Source organism: Lepus europaeus, chromosome 11 (genome assembly GCF_033115175.1).
Source record: "Lepus europaeus isolate LE1 chromosome 11, mLepTim1.pri, whole genome shotgun sequence".
In the NCBI taxonomy this organism is placed as follows: Eukaryota; Metazoa; Chordata; class Mammalia; order Lagomorpha; family Leporidae; genus Lepus; species Lepus europaeus.
The window spans coordinates 449,357-463,688 of record NC_084837.1 but is presented as its reverse complement, the minus strand read 5'-3'; the positions used below and the strand labels follow the sequence as shown (position 1 = coordinate 463,688).

At 55.4% G+C, this 14,332-nt stretch overlaps 1 protein-coding gene across 4 annotated transcripts in view; it reads right to left on the bottom strand.

The window, feature by feature from the left end:
• The window catches only part of NTRK3 (neurotrophic receptor tyrosine kinase 3), a 262,599-nt gene that overhangs the window by 163,561 nt on the left and 84,706 nt on the right, over positions 1-14,332 (bottom strand). For 3 of the 4 annotated variants that reach the window (XM_062204530.1, XM_062204531.1, XM_062204533.1), the window contains exons 9-11: positions 2,679-2,702; positions 862-929; positions 51-153 (exon numbers count right to left, since the gene is read on the bottom strand). In XM_062204530.1, coding sequence (XP_062060514.1) covers positions 51-153; positions 862-929; positions 2,679-2,702 — 195 coding nt within the window. The remainder of the gene's footprint in view (positions 1-50; positions 154-861; positions 930-2,678; positions 2,703-14,332) is intronic. The other variant, XM_062204532.1, reaches the window with a different exon arrangement.

Genomic DNA, 14,332 nt, shown 5'->3' with positions numbered 1-14,332 from the left:
GGAGCCAGGTCCTCCCCAGGGCGGCCTTGGCCATGAAAACCCCACCTCACCTTTCATTCCAAACTTGGACCTCCGCCCGTACTTGTTGATCATGACAAAGAGAACGACCAGCAGGACGCAGGCAAAGGCAGCCAGTCCCACGGCGATGGACACCTGCCGGGAGCCAAGGGGACAGTCAGGGACAGTCACTGAGCCCAAGTGCCACAGAAGCAGTGTGTGTGCCCCACGGCAGGGCCTGCCTGAGCTCTGCCACTGAGCGCCGTCCCCAGGAGAAGCCATGCGGAGACCCAAGAACACGCGAAACAAACCCTGGAAGAGGACGTCACCCACACCGGCCAGAAAGCGCCACGGCGTGCTCCCTGCCCCTCCCACCAGGGCCGCCCCAAAGCCCAGGGCAGCCTCTGAACTGTTTCAATTTCCCAGCAAGTTCTGTACTCCACTTCAACACCCGGGCCCCTCAGCCCCTTCCAGGAGGAACTTAGAGTCCTGGGCCCCAGAAGACTTTCTTCCCCTCCCCAGAGCGATCTCAGGCCATGGGGGGGGGGGGGGAGCTGATAAGAGGTGCCCACATTGCCCACAGAGACACCCTGAGCCCCTGCAGGTTGCACGGCCAGCAGCCCCAGAGATGGGGTCTTTCCAGGTGCTCTCTCCCAGACCCTGGGCTTGGAGCCGACCCCCGAAGCCTTCCTGAAACCACGAACTCTCCCACCGCACGGGAAGGCAAACGCGGCTGACAGCCACCTGCTCTGCCCTGCTTTCTCCTGCCCCAAGTCCTGGGGCTCCAAGTAAGGTGAGACTTGGGAAAGCAGTAACTAGACGAAGCCTGAGGGCTCCCCGCCTCTCAACCATAGAAGGACTCACCCCAAAAGTGTCTTCCTCTGGCTTGTGGGTCACAGTGATGGGAGGCGTGGGGCTCACGTCGGCAGCAACTGAAAACCAAACATGAGGAGGAGGCCGTCAGTTCATCTGCCATGGACCCACACCACGCCCCACCCCTCCCCCAGCCTCCAGTGTCAGCTCAGCTGCTGTGGACCCACACCACGCCCCACCCCTCCCCCAGCCTCCAGTGTCAGCTCAGCTGCTGTGGACCCACACCACGCCCCACCCCTTCCCTCAGCCTCCAGTGGAGCCTGCCGTGGACCCACACCACGCCCCACCCCTCCCCCAGCCTCCAGTGTCAGCTCAGCTGCTGTGGACCCACACCACGCCCCACCCCTCCCCCAGCCTCCAGTGTCAGCTCAGCTGCTGTGGACCCACACCACGCCCCACCCCTTCCCTCAGCCTCCAGTGGAGCCTGCCGTGGACCCACACCACGCCCCACCCCTCCCCCAGCCTCCAGTGTCAGCTCAGCTGCTGTGGACCTGCACCACGCCCCACCCCTCCCCCAGCCTCCAGTGTCAGCTCAGCTGCTGTGGACCTGCACCACGCCCCACCCCTCCCCCAGCCTCCAGTATCAGCTCAGAGCTGCCGTGGACCCGCACCACACCCCACCCCTCCCCCAGCCTCCAGTGTCAGCTCAGAGCTGCCGTGGACCCGCACCACGCCCCACCCCTCCCCCAGCCTCCAGTGGAGCCTGCTGTGGACCCACACCACGCCCCACCCCTCCCCCAGCCTCCAGTGGAGCCTGCTGTGGACCTGCACCACGCCCCACCCCTCCCCCAGCTTCCAGTGGAGCCATCTGGAAGCCAGTCTCCAACCACTGGCCTCCCAGGCTCTGCCCAGCCTCAGAGACCAGTTCCCTGCCAAGCCAACAGCCCAGAGCAGGCTCCAGAGGAAGAGCAGCCTCCACTCGCACCCCGCCCCACCCCAGGGACAGTACCACCACCCGGGCTCAGTGCACCCGGCTCCAGGCTGGAGAAGAGGCCTGGGGTCCCGGCCAGCGTGGGATGAGCAGGCCTTCCTGGTGGCAGCTGCTGCCAACACTGCAGCTCCACCGGGCAGACAAGGCTTTCCTCTGCCTGCCTGGACCCCCCTCTTGCTCCTGGGCCCCACAGACAGCCCAGCCCCCCCCCTCCCCTACCTGACTGCAGTGACTCAGGTGGAAAACGGAACCATCTGAGCCCGGAGCAGCCTCACCCAGCCAGCCCCAGGCAGACGGCCCTCGCTGCTGCCACCCCCACTCCCCCACAGGGAAGAAAGGGTCAACACGCCAGTCTCCCTGCCCACCTCAAGCAAAATCCCAGCCTTTTAGGGTTGTGTATCCCTGACACCAAATCCTCTCTAAATCGAAGCTCAAAATCCCACCCAGGACACAGGAGCTGTCAGGAGACCCCACAATCCCACCTCCCCCCCAGGGGAGCTGGCCGGCGGCTGGGCTCCCAACACCAGGGAGAACACAGCAGGGTCAGAGACCTCCATTCTCTCTGCAAGGACAATGGAGACAGCGAGGGGGGCGTGCCAGGGCATAGGAAACCCCAAAGCCCCTCTCCTGTGGGTAGGGCAGCCCACAGCATGGCCAGAACTCAGGGGTTCCCTGGGGAAACTGAGACATGGAACAACCACCCACAAAGAGGGGTCAGAACTGCCCGAGCCATGTTTCTGCCCCCCCACCTGCTCACGCCCACCACGCTCTCTGCCACCGTGGGCGGGGCGAGCTGCACCAGGAAAGCTTTGTGGATTCCACGGTTGTCAAAGGTCTCAGAATCAACGCACTCAGAACAACAGCGAAGGAGACTTACCTAAGTCAAAGATATCTGTGCTCTCTGCAAAAGAGGATGGAGAGAGTTAACACGTGCAACAAAACCCAGAACACGCTGTCCTAGCCGCTCGCCCCCCCCCCGCTCACCAGCATCCCTGTTTCCACGGCAACCAACACGAGCTCCTTGGTGTACCCCCATGCTGCACTGCAGGGCTGGGGGGTCTTCGAGGTGGAGCAGGAACAAGAGACAATGTTTCAGGACAGGGGCCCACCTGGGCGCTAGCTTCAGTACCGTGTGAGGAGTTGACCCAGATCTACTGCCTTACACACAGCCCATCCCCCTTCAGGCCCACAGCACGGGGACAGTGCACGGGGACAGTGCTGCAGAGGGGCTTCCCGGGTCAGCCTCAGGGTGAAGTTCCCCAGATCAGTCCAAGGAGCGGATTCTGGTCAGTGGCACAGGAGGCCCTGGGAGTCCCTCCCTCTAGAATCTAGGACCATCTAGATGAGGGAATCTTAGCAATGAGGAGCTCAGGAAGTGAAAGAAAGATTCTGTGGACAGCCCAGCCACAGACAAGTCACGCAGAAGTAACATCTGAGCTTGAAGCCAGGTCTTCTGAAATACCCATCAGATGGGGAGAAAACTACTTCAAAGGGAGCGAAGACGGCCTCCGAGACCTGTGGGAAACAGTGAAACACCTGTTCAAACATGGGGGATTTCTGATGCACAGACAGGAGCAGAGGGTGAGAAAACCTGCACCCCAACAGGACAGGCACCCCACAAAGAGCACTGGGAAACCTGTGCCCCAGCACCAGGACAGACACCCCACAAAGAGCACTGGGAAACCTGTGCCCCAGCACCAGGACAGGCACCCCACAAAGAAGACTGGGAAACCTGCATCCCAGCACCATCACAGGCATCCCACAAACAGGGCCAAAGAGGACTGGAAAACCTGCACCCCAACAGGACAGGCACCCCACAAAGAGCACTGGGAAACCTGTGCCCCAGCACCAGGACAGGCACCCCACAAAGAAGACTGGGAAACCTGTGCCCCAGCACCAGGACAGGCACCCCACAAAGAAGACTGGGAAAACCTGCATCCCGGCACCAGAACAGGCACCCCACCAACAGGGCCAAAGAAAGTCTTGTGTCACAGTTGAGCCAGAACAGCGCAGCACAAAGAGAACGCACAGAGGAAGCGCCAGGCCCTCGTCTTAGGGCCTGTGATGTTAGCAGCAGATCGTTCACAGAACCCTTACAGGCCACACAGGGAAGGGCTGATACATCCCAAGCTCTCAAAGACAACAGCTGCCAGCCAGGAACACTGAATCCAGCAACTTAATTTTCATAAACAAAGGCAAGACACAGACTTTCCAACATGGGCACAGGTGAGGGAATTCATCACCGCCAGGCCAGCCTCACAAAACACGTGTGTGGGGTCGGACATGCAGAAGCAGAAGAACCATTGTGTAAACACACAGCCGCAGGCAGAAGAACCATCATGAAAACACACAGCCGCAGGCAGAAGAACCATGTGAAAACACACAGCCGCAGGCAGAAGAACCATCGTGTAAACACACAGCCGTAGGCAGAAGAACCATCGTGAAAACACACAGCCACAGGCAGAAGAACCATCGTGTAAACACACAGCCGCAGGCAGAAGAACCATCGTGTAAACACACAGCCGCAGGCAGAAGAACCATCGTGAAAACACACAGCCATACACACCATCCAGAAAGAGAACCAGGAGACTCACATGAGCAACAGTAATTTCTGAAAACGAAAAGACTGGATCATTACTTATCCATAGTAACCTTGAATGTAAATGGGTAAATTCCAATTAAAATACACAAACAAGAGCCAACAGTATTTCTCCAGAGAACACACACAGGGTGAAAGCAGGGTGGGGGGCGGAAAGGTTGTCCCCACAGACGGACAGTGAGCGGGGGAGCCACCCCCATATCAGGTAATGCAGACATGAAGACAGACACTGCACAGACCCAGAAGGCCCCTGGGTGCTGACAAGGGATCAGCTGACAGGAAATCACACCATTGTAACTGTACCTACGCCAATCTTGGAGCACCTCATTTTATAAAAGTTAGATGTAAAGAAAGAGACCAGTTCCAATGCAAGAACAGTGTGGGACTCAACACCCCACGTCTATCAACAGACAGATCACCCAGACAAAAGTCACAGGGAAGTCAGCGCTGAACTACACTGCAGGCCAAACGGACCCAGTGGCCAGCAAGGGAGAGCCTCACCCAACAGCTGAAGAGCCTGCATTCTGTCCACCGGCACGTGGAACATTCTCTAGGGAAGACCCCATGCTAGCCCACAAGTCTCCACAGATTCCCAAGGAATCAAAATCATATCATGCATCATGCAACAGTTCTGACCACAATGGAATAAAACTAGAAATCAACAACAAAACCAACTCTAGAAGTTGCACAAACAATGTGGTTCTGAATGAACAATGGGTCACCGAAGAAATCAATAAGAAAATTCAAAAATGCCTTGAAATAACGAAAATAGAAACATAATATATTCACACTTAGAGGATACAGCAAGAGCAGTTCTAAGGGACCTGTGTGTGGTGGAGCAGATGAAGCTGCGACCTACAGCACCAGCATCCCTTATGGTTGCCAGTTCCAGTCCCAGCTGCTCCACTTCTGATTCAGCTCCCTGCTGCGGCCTGGGAAAGCAGTGGAAAGAAAGATGATCCGAGTCCTTGGGCCCCTGCATCCAAGTGGGAGACCCAGAAGAAGCTCCTGGCTCCTGGCTTCACCCCAGCCCAATGCTCACTCTTGTGGACATCTGGGGAGTGAGCCAGCAGACAGAAGACCTCTCTCTCTCCCTCTCTGTAACTCTCCCTTTCAAACAAAATAAACAAATCTTTAAAAACCAACCAGGGGCCGGCCTTGTGGCATAGCAGGTAAAGCCGCCACCTGCAGTGCGTGCATCCCACGTGGGCACCGGTTCAAGTCCCGGCTGCTCCACTTCGGATCCAGCTCTCTGCTATGGCCTGGGAAAGCAGTAGAAGATGGCCCAAGTCCTTGGGCCCCTGCACCTGCATGGGAGACCCAGAAGAAGCTCCTGGCTCCTGGCTTCAGATAGGCCCAGCTATGGCCGTTGTGGCCAAATGGGGAGTGAACCAGCAGATGGAAGACCTCTCTCTCTCTCTGCCTCTCCTCTCTGTGTGTAACTCTGACTTTCAAATAAATAAATAAATCTTTAAAAACAAACAAACAAAAAAGAAGCAGTTCTAAGGGGAAAATTCATAGCAGGAAGTACCAACATTAAAAAAAAAAAAACAGAAAGATATCAAATAAACAGAACATTGCATTTTAAGCATCTAGAAAAACAAAAATAAACCAAACTCAAAGTTAGTAGGAAGAAATAAATAATAAATATCAAATCAAAAATAAATGGAATAGGGGCCAGCACTGTGGCATAGTAGGCTAAGCCTCCACCTGTGGCGCTGGCATTCCATACGGGTGCCAGTTCAAGTCCTGACTGTTCTTCTTCTGATCCAGCTCTCTAATATGGCCTAGGAAAGCAGTAGAAGACGGCCTAAGTGCTTGGACCCCTGCACGTGCATGGGAGACCCAGAAGAAGCTCCTGGCTCCTGGCTCTGACTGGCCCATCTCTGGCCATTGCCAGCAGATGGAAGACCTTTCTCTTTGTCTCTCCTTCTCTCTGTTTGTAACTTTACCTCTCAAGTAAATAAATAAATTTTTTAAAACAGTCAGAGATGAAAAGGAGATATTATATTGATACCATAGAAAGACAAAGGATCATTAGGGACTGTTATAAATAACTACATGCCAATAAAACTGAAAACCTAGAAGAAATGGATACATTTCTGGTTATATATAACTTACAGAAGTGGCATCATGAAGAGGGAGACAATCTGAACAAACCGATAATGATGAATGAGCCTGAATCAGTAATAAGTTTCCCAACAATGAAACGCCTAGGACCAGAAGGCCTCACTACTAAGGTAGGTCAAACTATTTATTTACTCATTTTTATTTAAAAGGTAGTGGATACAGAGAGATAGAGACACAGAGACAGACAGAACTCCCATCCCTGGCTCACTCTCCAAATACGCACCACAGCCAAGGCTGGACCAGCGTCCCATGTGGGTGGCAGGGACCCAACTACTGGAGTCATCGCCTGTTGTCTACCAGGAAGTGCAAATCAGGCAAACTCAGGCACTCCTAAACAGGACACAGGCACCCAGGCAATGTCTTCATAGCTATGCCTGATGCCTGCTCCTCAACCAGAATTTTAAGCAAGAACTAACATCAATTCTACAACTATCCTAAAATATCAGACGGGAAGGAACTCAGCCAAGCTCATTCCATGAGGACAGCCTTACCTTGCTTCTGAAACTAGACAAGGCCACAACGACACAAACAAAACTAGAGACCAATACCCCAACGAACAGAGATGCAAGATTCCCAACAAACACCAGCGATCGAATCCACCGACATATCACTGGAATTTACCCTAAGAACAACGGGATGGTCCAACATACTCAAATCAATAAATGAGGCGTATCCCACAGCAGAGTGAAGGACAAAACATCATGTGAGCATCTCAGCAGCTGCAGAAAAACAACCTCCTAGGAAGTGCACCATCCATTCTGGTTACACCCGGAGCAAATCAGGTGGACCAGGAACAAACCTCATCACACTAAAGGCTTTATGTGATAAACCCACAGCCAACACCATGCCGGATGGTGAGAACCTACAAGCATTTCCAACAAGGTCTAGAACAGGCAAGAATGAGCACTCTCACTACTCTTATTCAATACAATACTAGAAGTTTTGACAGAGCCATTAGGCAAGAAAAAGAACTAAAAATCGAACAAATACAAAAGAGGAAGTCAAATTATCCCTGTCTGCAGATGACAAGATTCTACACATAGAGAAACCTCAGAACACCCAGAGACCATCAGAACTTGGGACACCACCCAGAGACTATCAGAACTTGGGACACCACCCAGAGACCATCAGAACTTGGGACACCACCACAGAGACCATCGGAACTCGGGACACCCAGAGACCATCAGAACTCAGGACGCCCAGAGACCATCAGAACTCAGGACACCCAGAGACCATCAGAACTCAGGACACCCAGAGACCATCAGAACTCAGGACACCCAGAGACCATCAGAACTCAGAACAGCCAGAGACCATCAGAACTCAGGATGCCCAGAGACCATCAGAACTCAGGACACCCAGAGACCATCAGAACTCAGGACACCCAGAGACCATCAGAACTCGGGACGCCCAGACACCATCAGAACTCAGAACACCCAGAGACCATCAGAACTCAGGACACCCAGACACCATCAGAACTCAGGACACCACCCAGAGACCATCAGAACTCGGGACACCCAGAGACCATCAGAACTCAGGACACCACCCAGAGACCATCAGAACTCAGGACACCTAGAGACCATCAGAACTCAGGATACCCAGAGACCATCAGAACTCAGGACACCCAGATACCATCAGAACTCAGGACACCCAGAGACCATCAGAACTCAGAACACCCAGAGACCATCAGAACTCGGGACGCCCAGACACCATCAGAACTCAGAACACCCAGAGACCATCAGAACTCAGGACACCCAGACACCATCAGAACTCAGGACACCACCCAGAGACCATCAGAACTCAGGACACCTAGAGACCATCAGAACTCAGGACACCCAGATACCATCAGAACTCAGGACACCCAGAGACCATCAGAACTCGGGACACCCAGAGACCATCAGAACTCAGGACACCACCCAGAGACCATCAGAACTTAGGACACCCAGAGACCATCAGAACTCAGGACACCACCCAGAGACCATCAGAACTCAGAACACCCAGAGACCATCAGAACTCAGGACACCCAGAGACCATCAGAACTCGGGACACCCAGAGACCATCAGAACTCAGGACACCCAGACACCATCAGAACTCAGGACGCCCAGAGACCATCACAACTCAGGACACCCAGAGACCATCAGAACTCAGGACACCCAGACACCATCAGAACTCAGGACACCCAGACACCATCAGAACTCAGGACATCCAGAGACCATCAGAACTCAGGACACCCAGAGACCATCAGAACTCAGGACACCCAGAGACCATCAGAACTTGGGACACCCAGAGACCATCAGAACTCAGAACACCCAGAGACCATCAGAACTCAGGACACCACCACAGAGACCATCAGAACTCAGGACACCCAGAGACCATCAGAACTCAGGACACCACCCAGAGACCATCAGAACTCAGGACGCCCAGAGACCATCAGAACTCAGGACACCACCCAGAGATCATCAGAACTCAGGACACCACCCAGAGACCATCAGAACTTGGACAAATTCCGTCAAGTTACAGTTACATTTCCAGCTAATAATGAACTCACCAAGAAAATGTGTAAAGAGCAATCTCATCATAATAGCTACCAAAAGGTAGCAAATAAAACACCTTAGAATAAATTTAACCAAGAAATAAAAGACCTCTACAATGAAATTACAAAATACTAGTGAAGGTAATTGAAGATTCAAAAAATGGAAAGAAGGTCCATGTTCATGGATTTTAAGAACCAACATTATTGAAATGTCCCATGTCACCAAAGCTATTTGCAGATTCAACAATATCTCCATCAAAAAACCAATGAAATTCTTCAGAACACTAAGAAAAAAACCAAAAATCCATGTAAGCAAGAAAGAGCCTGAATACCCCCAGCAGTCACCAAAATGGGCAGAGCTGAAGCACCACAGAACCAGATTTCAAGTCACACCACAAAGCTATCGGAATCAAAACAGCACGGCGCTGGCATAAAAACAGACCCAGAGCAACAGAGCAGAGACCCTAGAAAATAATCCAGACATCTGCACCCAACTAGTGTTTGACAATGGTGTCCAAAACGCACACGGAAGGAAGGACACGCTCCTCAATAGGCGGCGCCGGAGACACTGGAGATCCAGAAACAGAGGATGAAACTAGAACCCTGCCTCTCCTCCTATACAAAAGGCAACTCCGAATGGGCCAGAGACCCAAATGCAAGACCTGGAACTCTGAAACTACTGCAGAAATCACAGGGGAAGCACCTCAAGACACTGGCCTCGGCAGCACTTTATTGAGTAAGACCCCAAAAGCACTGGCGGCAAAAGCAGAACTAGAGAAATGGGGCTACATCAAGCCAAGGGGCTTCTGACAGCCAAGGAACCATCAACAGGGAGGGGACCGCTGACAATGGGAGAGAGCATGTGCAAACTGCTCACCGGACAAGGATTAACCTCCACAACGCAGGAGGAAGAATCAACACAAACCATCAACCCAGTTAAGAGACAGGCAAGGATCTAAATGGACCTTCCTCGGAGGAAGACACGCGAGTGGCCGTCAGGAGCACGAGCCACCAGGGACACGCAAACCAAGGCCACGGTGAGGCAGCATCTCACTCTAATCACAGTGGCTATTTGGAAAAAGACAAAAATAACAGGTGCCGTGAGAATGTGGGGGAAGGGAGCCCTGATTCACTGTCGGTGGGGACGTGGACATTCACTGTCGGCGGTGACGTGGACATTCACTGTCGGCGGGGACGTGGACATTCACTGTCGGCGGGGACGTGCAGCCACTCTGGAGGCTCCTCGGGAAGCGGAGAGGAGACCACAGCCCTACCACACGACTCCAGATGGAGTCACAGGGAATGAAGTCAGCCCCTGCACGACGCCCGCACTTCCAGGTTCATTCCGGACAACTCACAACAGTGAGGATGTGGAATCAGCCCAGGTGCCCGCCACGGCTGAACAGACAAGGAAAACCGTGTACATACACAACGGAGTTGTGGCCACAGGAAAATACAATCTGACATTCACAGCAAAATTAATGGATCTGGAGATAATTGTGTTAAGTGAAACAAGTCAGAGAAAGACACACACCACATGTTCTATCTCTTATGTGGAAGTTTTAAGACAAATATTTAATCTGAACTTAGAATGGCAGTTACCACAGGCTTGGAGGGGCAGAGGGAGGATGGGTGATGGGAGCCAGCACGCAGTCAGATGCAGTAGGTCCCAGGGTCCACAGCACAGGGGGGTTCACAGCCATGCATTAACCACCATATAGAGGGCAGGCACTGAGCAAAGTTGCCACCTGCAACGCCAGCATCCCATTGGGTGCCAGTTCATGTCCCGGCTGCTCCACTTCCCATCCAGCTCCCTGCTCATAGTCTGGGAAAAGCAGTGGAAGATAGCTCAATGCTTGGACCCCTGCACCCACGTGGGAGACGTGGAAGAAGCTCCTGGCTCCTGGCTTCTGTCTGGCCCAGCCCTGGCTGTTGCAAGCATGTAGGAAGTAAACCAGCTAAATGGAAGACCTCTCTCTCTCTCTCTCCCTGTCTATCTGTAGCTCTGACTTTCAAATAAATAAGCAAGTAAAAGCCTAAAACAAATAAACACTGCATAGGAGCAGGTGGCAGTGTCCGCAGAACAGTGGGGTGACTGCCGTTCACTGGACGAGGACATAGGAGACGAGAGAGGGGAACAGACAGGCCAGTTGCCCAATGTGACTGGCGTATGAGTACATTTAAATGAGTACATGTTTAGATGTGCCCCAGAAGAATGTGCAAATGTTGCATGTCAATCAAACTTGTTTTAAAATTTAAAAATTAATAAATTCAAATTTAAAACTTTTTAATAAGAAGGATTAGAGCTGGATCCAAATACAAGCTCGGCTCCCCTGCTCGCCCCCCAGACTCGCCCCAAGGGCACAGCTGGCACCGCCCAGTGAGGACTCCTTGGGGAAATGACGCTGTCGGGCTGGGGCAGGGGCAGGAGCAGGGGCAGGGAGAGCCTGGGGCCTGCAGGGGCCTGAGGAGGGGCACAGAGCTGACAGAGAGGGGCCCAGGCCAACGTGGGACGATCGGAGCCACAAAAGAGCACCCAGCACAGACTGTCACTCCCTGATCCGTGTCCCCTAACTCCAGTACCCAGGAAGGTAACTGCATCTGGAGACACCCAAGGTGAGGCCACGGCGTGCCTCCTAAGGCCATGGGCTGCTGTCCCCGAAGCAGCGGACATTGGGACACAGACACACACAGAGGGATGAGCACGTAGACACAGGGAGAGCCAGCACGTGCCCACCGAGGGCGAGGCCTCAGAAGGACCCAGCCCTGCCCACACCGTGGCCTCAGACTTCAGCTTCCAAGCAGCGAGATCGTGACCGTCTGTGGCTGAAGGCCCAGTCGGGGGCTTCACTCTGGCTGCCCCAGCAAACAGTACGTGGGCTACCTGGGCAGGGCCAGGGAAACTGCTCCCTGCCCAGGAGAAACGTGTAGGCAAGAACCAGCAGTGGGATGTGGAAGAACGGTGAGAAACAAGCTGTTCGGGCCGGTTGAAGACACTGTGCTCACTGGACTGTGGGCCTGGCACTCAAGATGTTCGCCAAGTCCCAGCTCCACTCCCAATCCAGCTTTCTACTGATGCATATCCAGGCTCAGCAGGCGACGGCTCGAGTACTTGGGTCCCTGCCAATCATGTGGGAGACCAGGAAGGAGTTCCTGGCTCCCAGCCCTGGCCCGGGCCAGCCCAGGCCACTGCAGGCATTCGGGCAGAGGATTAAATGAATGAGATGTCTTAATGCACTCTTCTCATTCACTCCAAAAGGGAACAGCCAGTGCAGTGCAGAAGTGCAGCGGGATCGTGGGCAGACGATAAAGTCAGCGTCCCCTGCTGTGGTGTTCCTGCCAAAAACGTCACCAGGAGTGAGCACTGGGACATTGGGCGGGGGTCCCGAGACTGCGGGTGAGAAGCAACAGCGGACGACTCTGAGAGCCCCTCGTCAGGATCCCGAGAACCCTCGCAGTCACCCGCAGCAGCAAGCCTCGGCTCCGCCCAGAGACACGGGCGCCCAACACGTCCTCGGCCCTCGCACTGCCCTGGGGGAGATGCTGTGCAAGCCGCCCCGGGGGAGATGCTGTGCAAGCCGCCCCGGGGGAGATGCTGTGCAAGCCTCGGCTCTGCCCAGAGACACGGGCGCCCAGCACGTCCTCGGCCCTCGCGCTGCCCCTGGGGGAGATGCTGCACAAGCCTCGGCTCCGCCCAGAGACACAGGTACCTGACAGGTCCTCGGCCCTCGCACTGCCCCGGGGGGGGAGATGCTGTGCAAGCCTCGGCTCTGCCCAGAGACACGGGCGCCCAACAGGTCCTCAGCCCTTGCGCTGCCCCAGGGGAGATGCTGTGCTGGTGCCGTTTACAGATGAGGAGCCGGGCAGCGGCAGTGACTGCGCTTCACGCCCTCCACAGAGTGCTGGCCAGGCCCTGAGCCCCACGCCAGGCGGTGGCCAGGCTGGGTCTGCAAGGTGGCAGAGCTCCTCTGTGCTTTGCCGCCGGGGCCCAGAGGGGCAGAAGCGCGCATCCAGCCCAGACCCAGGGCAGAAGCGCACATCCAGCCCAGACCCAGGGCAGAAGCGCGTGCAGCCCAGACCCAGGGCCCACTCGGGGGAGGCTCGCTCGGCAGGTTACCAGATGCCTTGCTGGCTCCCACGGCCTCCTGGGCACAAGGACTCTGTCACAGGGCCCCTTCCCTGCCATCCGCTGCTGTCCGTCTGACACGGGCTCAGTAAGCCAGTGCTCCACAGGACAGGACCGGCTGAGGGGTGAGGTGAGGAGCCTGCATCTCATTGGGGTGTTTGGCCTTTAGGGTGCGGGGGGGGGGCTTCCCCCTCATGAGAGGGTGGGGCAGCCCAGCCCACCTGCTCCCCGTCTCTCTCCCTGCCAAGTCCTGGGGTCACCCTCGGCTCGGCTCCAGCAGACACCAGACTAATGGGGCAGCTGAGCTTGGACCACGAACCTCCAAACCATGCGCCGAAATCACCCTTCCTCCTCCCACGTGGCTCCTCTCGGGTGTGAAGTGAGAGCAGGCAGGCAGACGCCACTGGGGCCCTGGCAGCCATGAACCAGGCCCCCAGCTGCTCTGCAGCTCTGCCCTCCCTCCCTCCCACCAAATGCCCTGGAAGCAGAGTGCAAGGGGGCGGGGTCTCCCTAAAGCCCAGCTCCCAGACCCCACCCCAGGACTCGGCCTCCACTGGTCTGAGTGGGGCTGGAGCATTGAGCTGCTGCCAAGGCCTCTGGTCTAGGGACCCCACCTGGAGCACCTGCGGCCTAAGGGGCGCTGACAGCTCATCACAGAGGCCCACTGACTGGCATGGAGCTGCTGCACCACAGAGGACAGAGGAGGGGTCGGGGGCTGCAGGAGGCAAAGGGCTTCTTCCCACCCCACACCTGCTTCTGCCTCCCCAGCTCTCGGGACCTCCCCCGAGGGGCCGGGGCTCCTGCCCTCTCCTGCTGGTCTTTACGTCAGCACGGCCTGGCCTGGCTTTGCAGCCCAACCAAGCAAAGCTCAGCACCCAGAGGCCGCGGCCAGGACGCTCCAACTTGCCTAAACAGCACCCAGCGGGGCCCGACGGGAGGGGTCCCGAGGCTTCTGGCCGGGCACACGGGGTGCCAGTCTCCCCACCCTGGGGAGATTCTTCATCCCCCAGACTTCAGGGGAAGAAATGAACTTCACATGCAGCCCTGGGTGCAGCCTACGTTTGAGGCCCCGAGACCAAGCCCCCTGGCACAGAGACACGCAAGCCCTGGTATTACAGCTGTGCAGTAACCTTCACACAGACCACA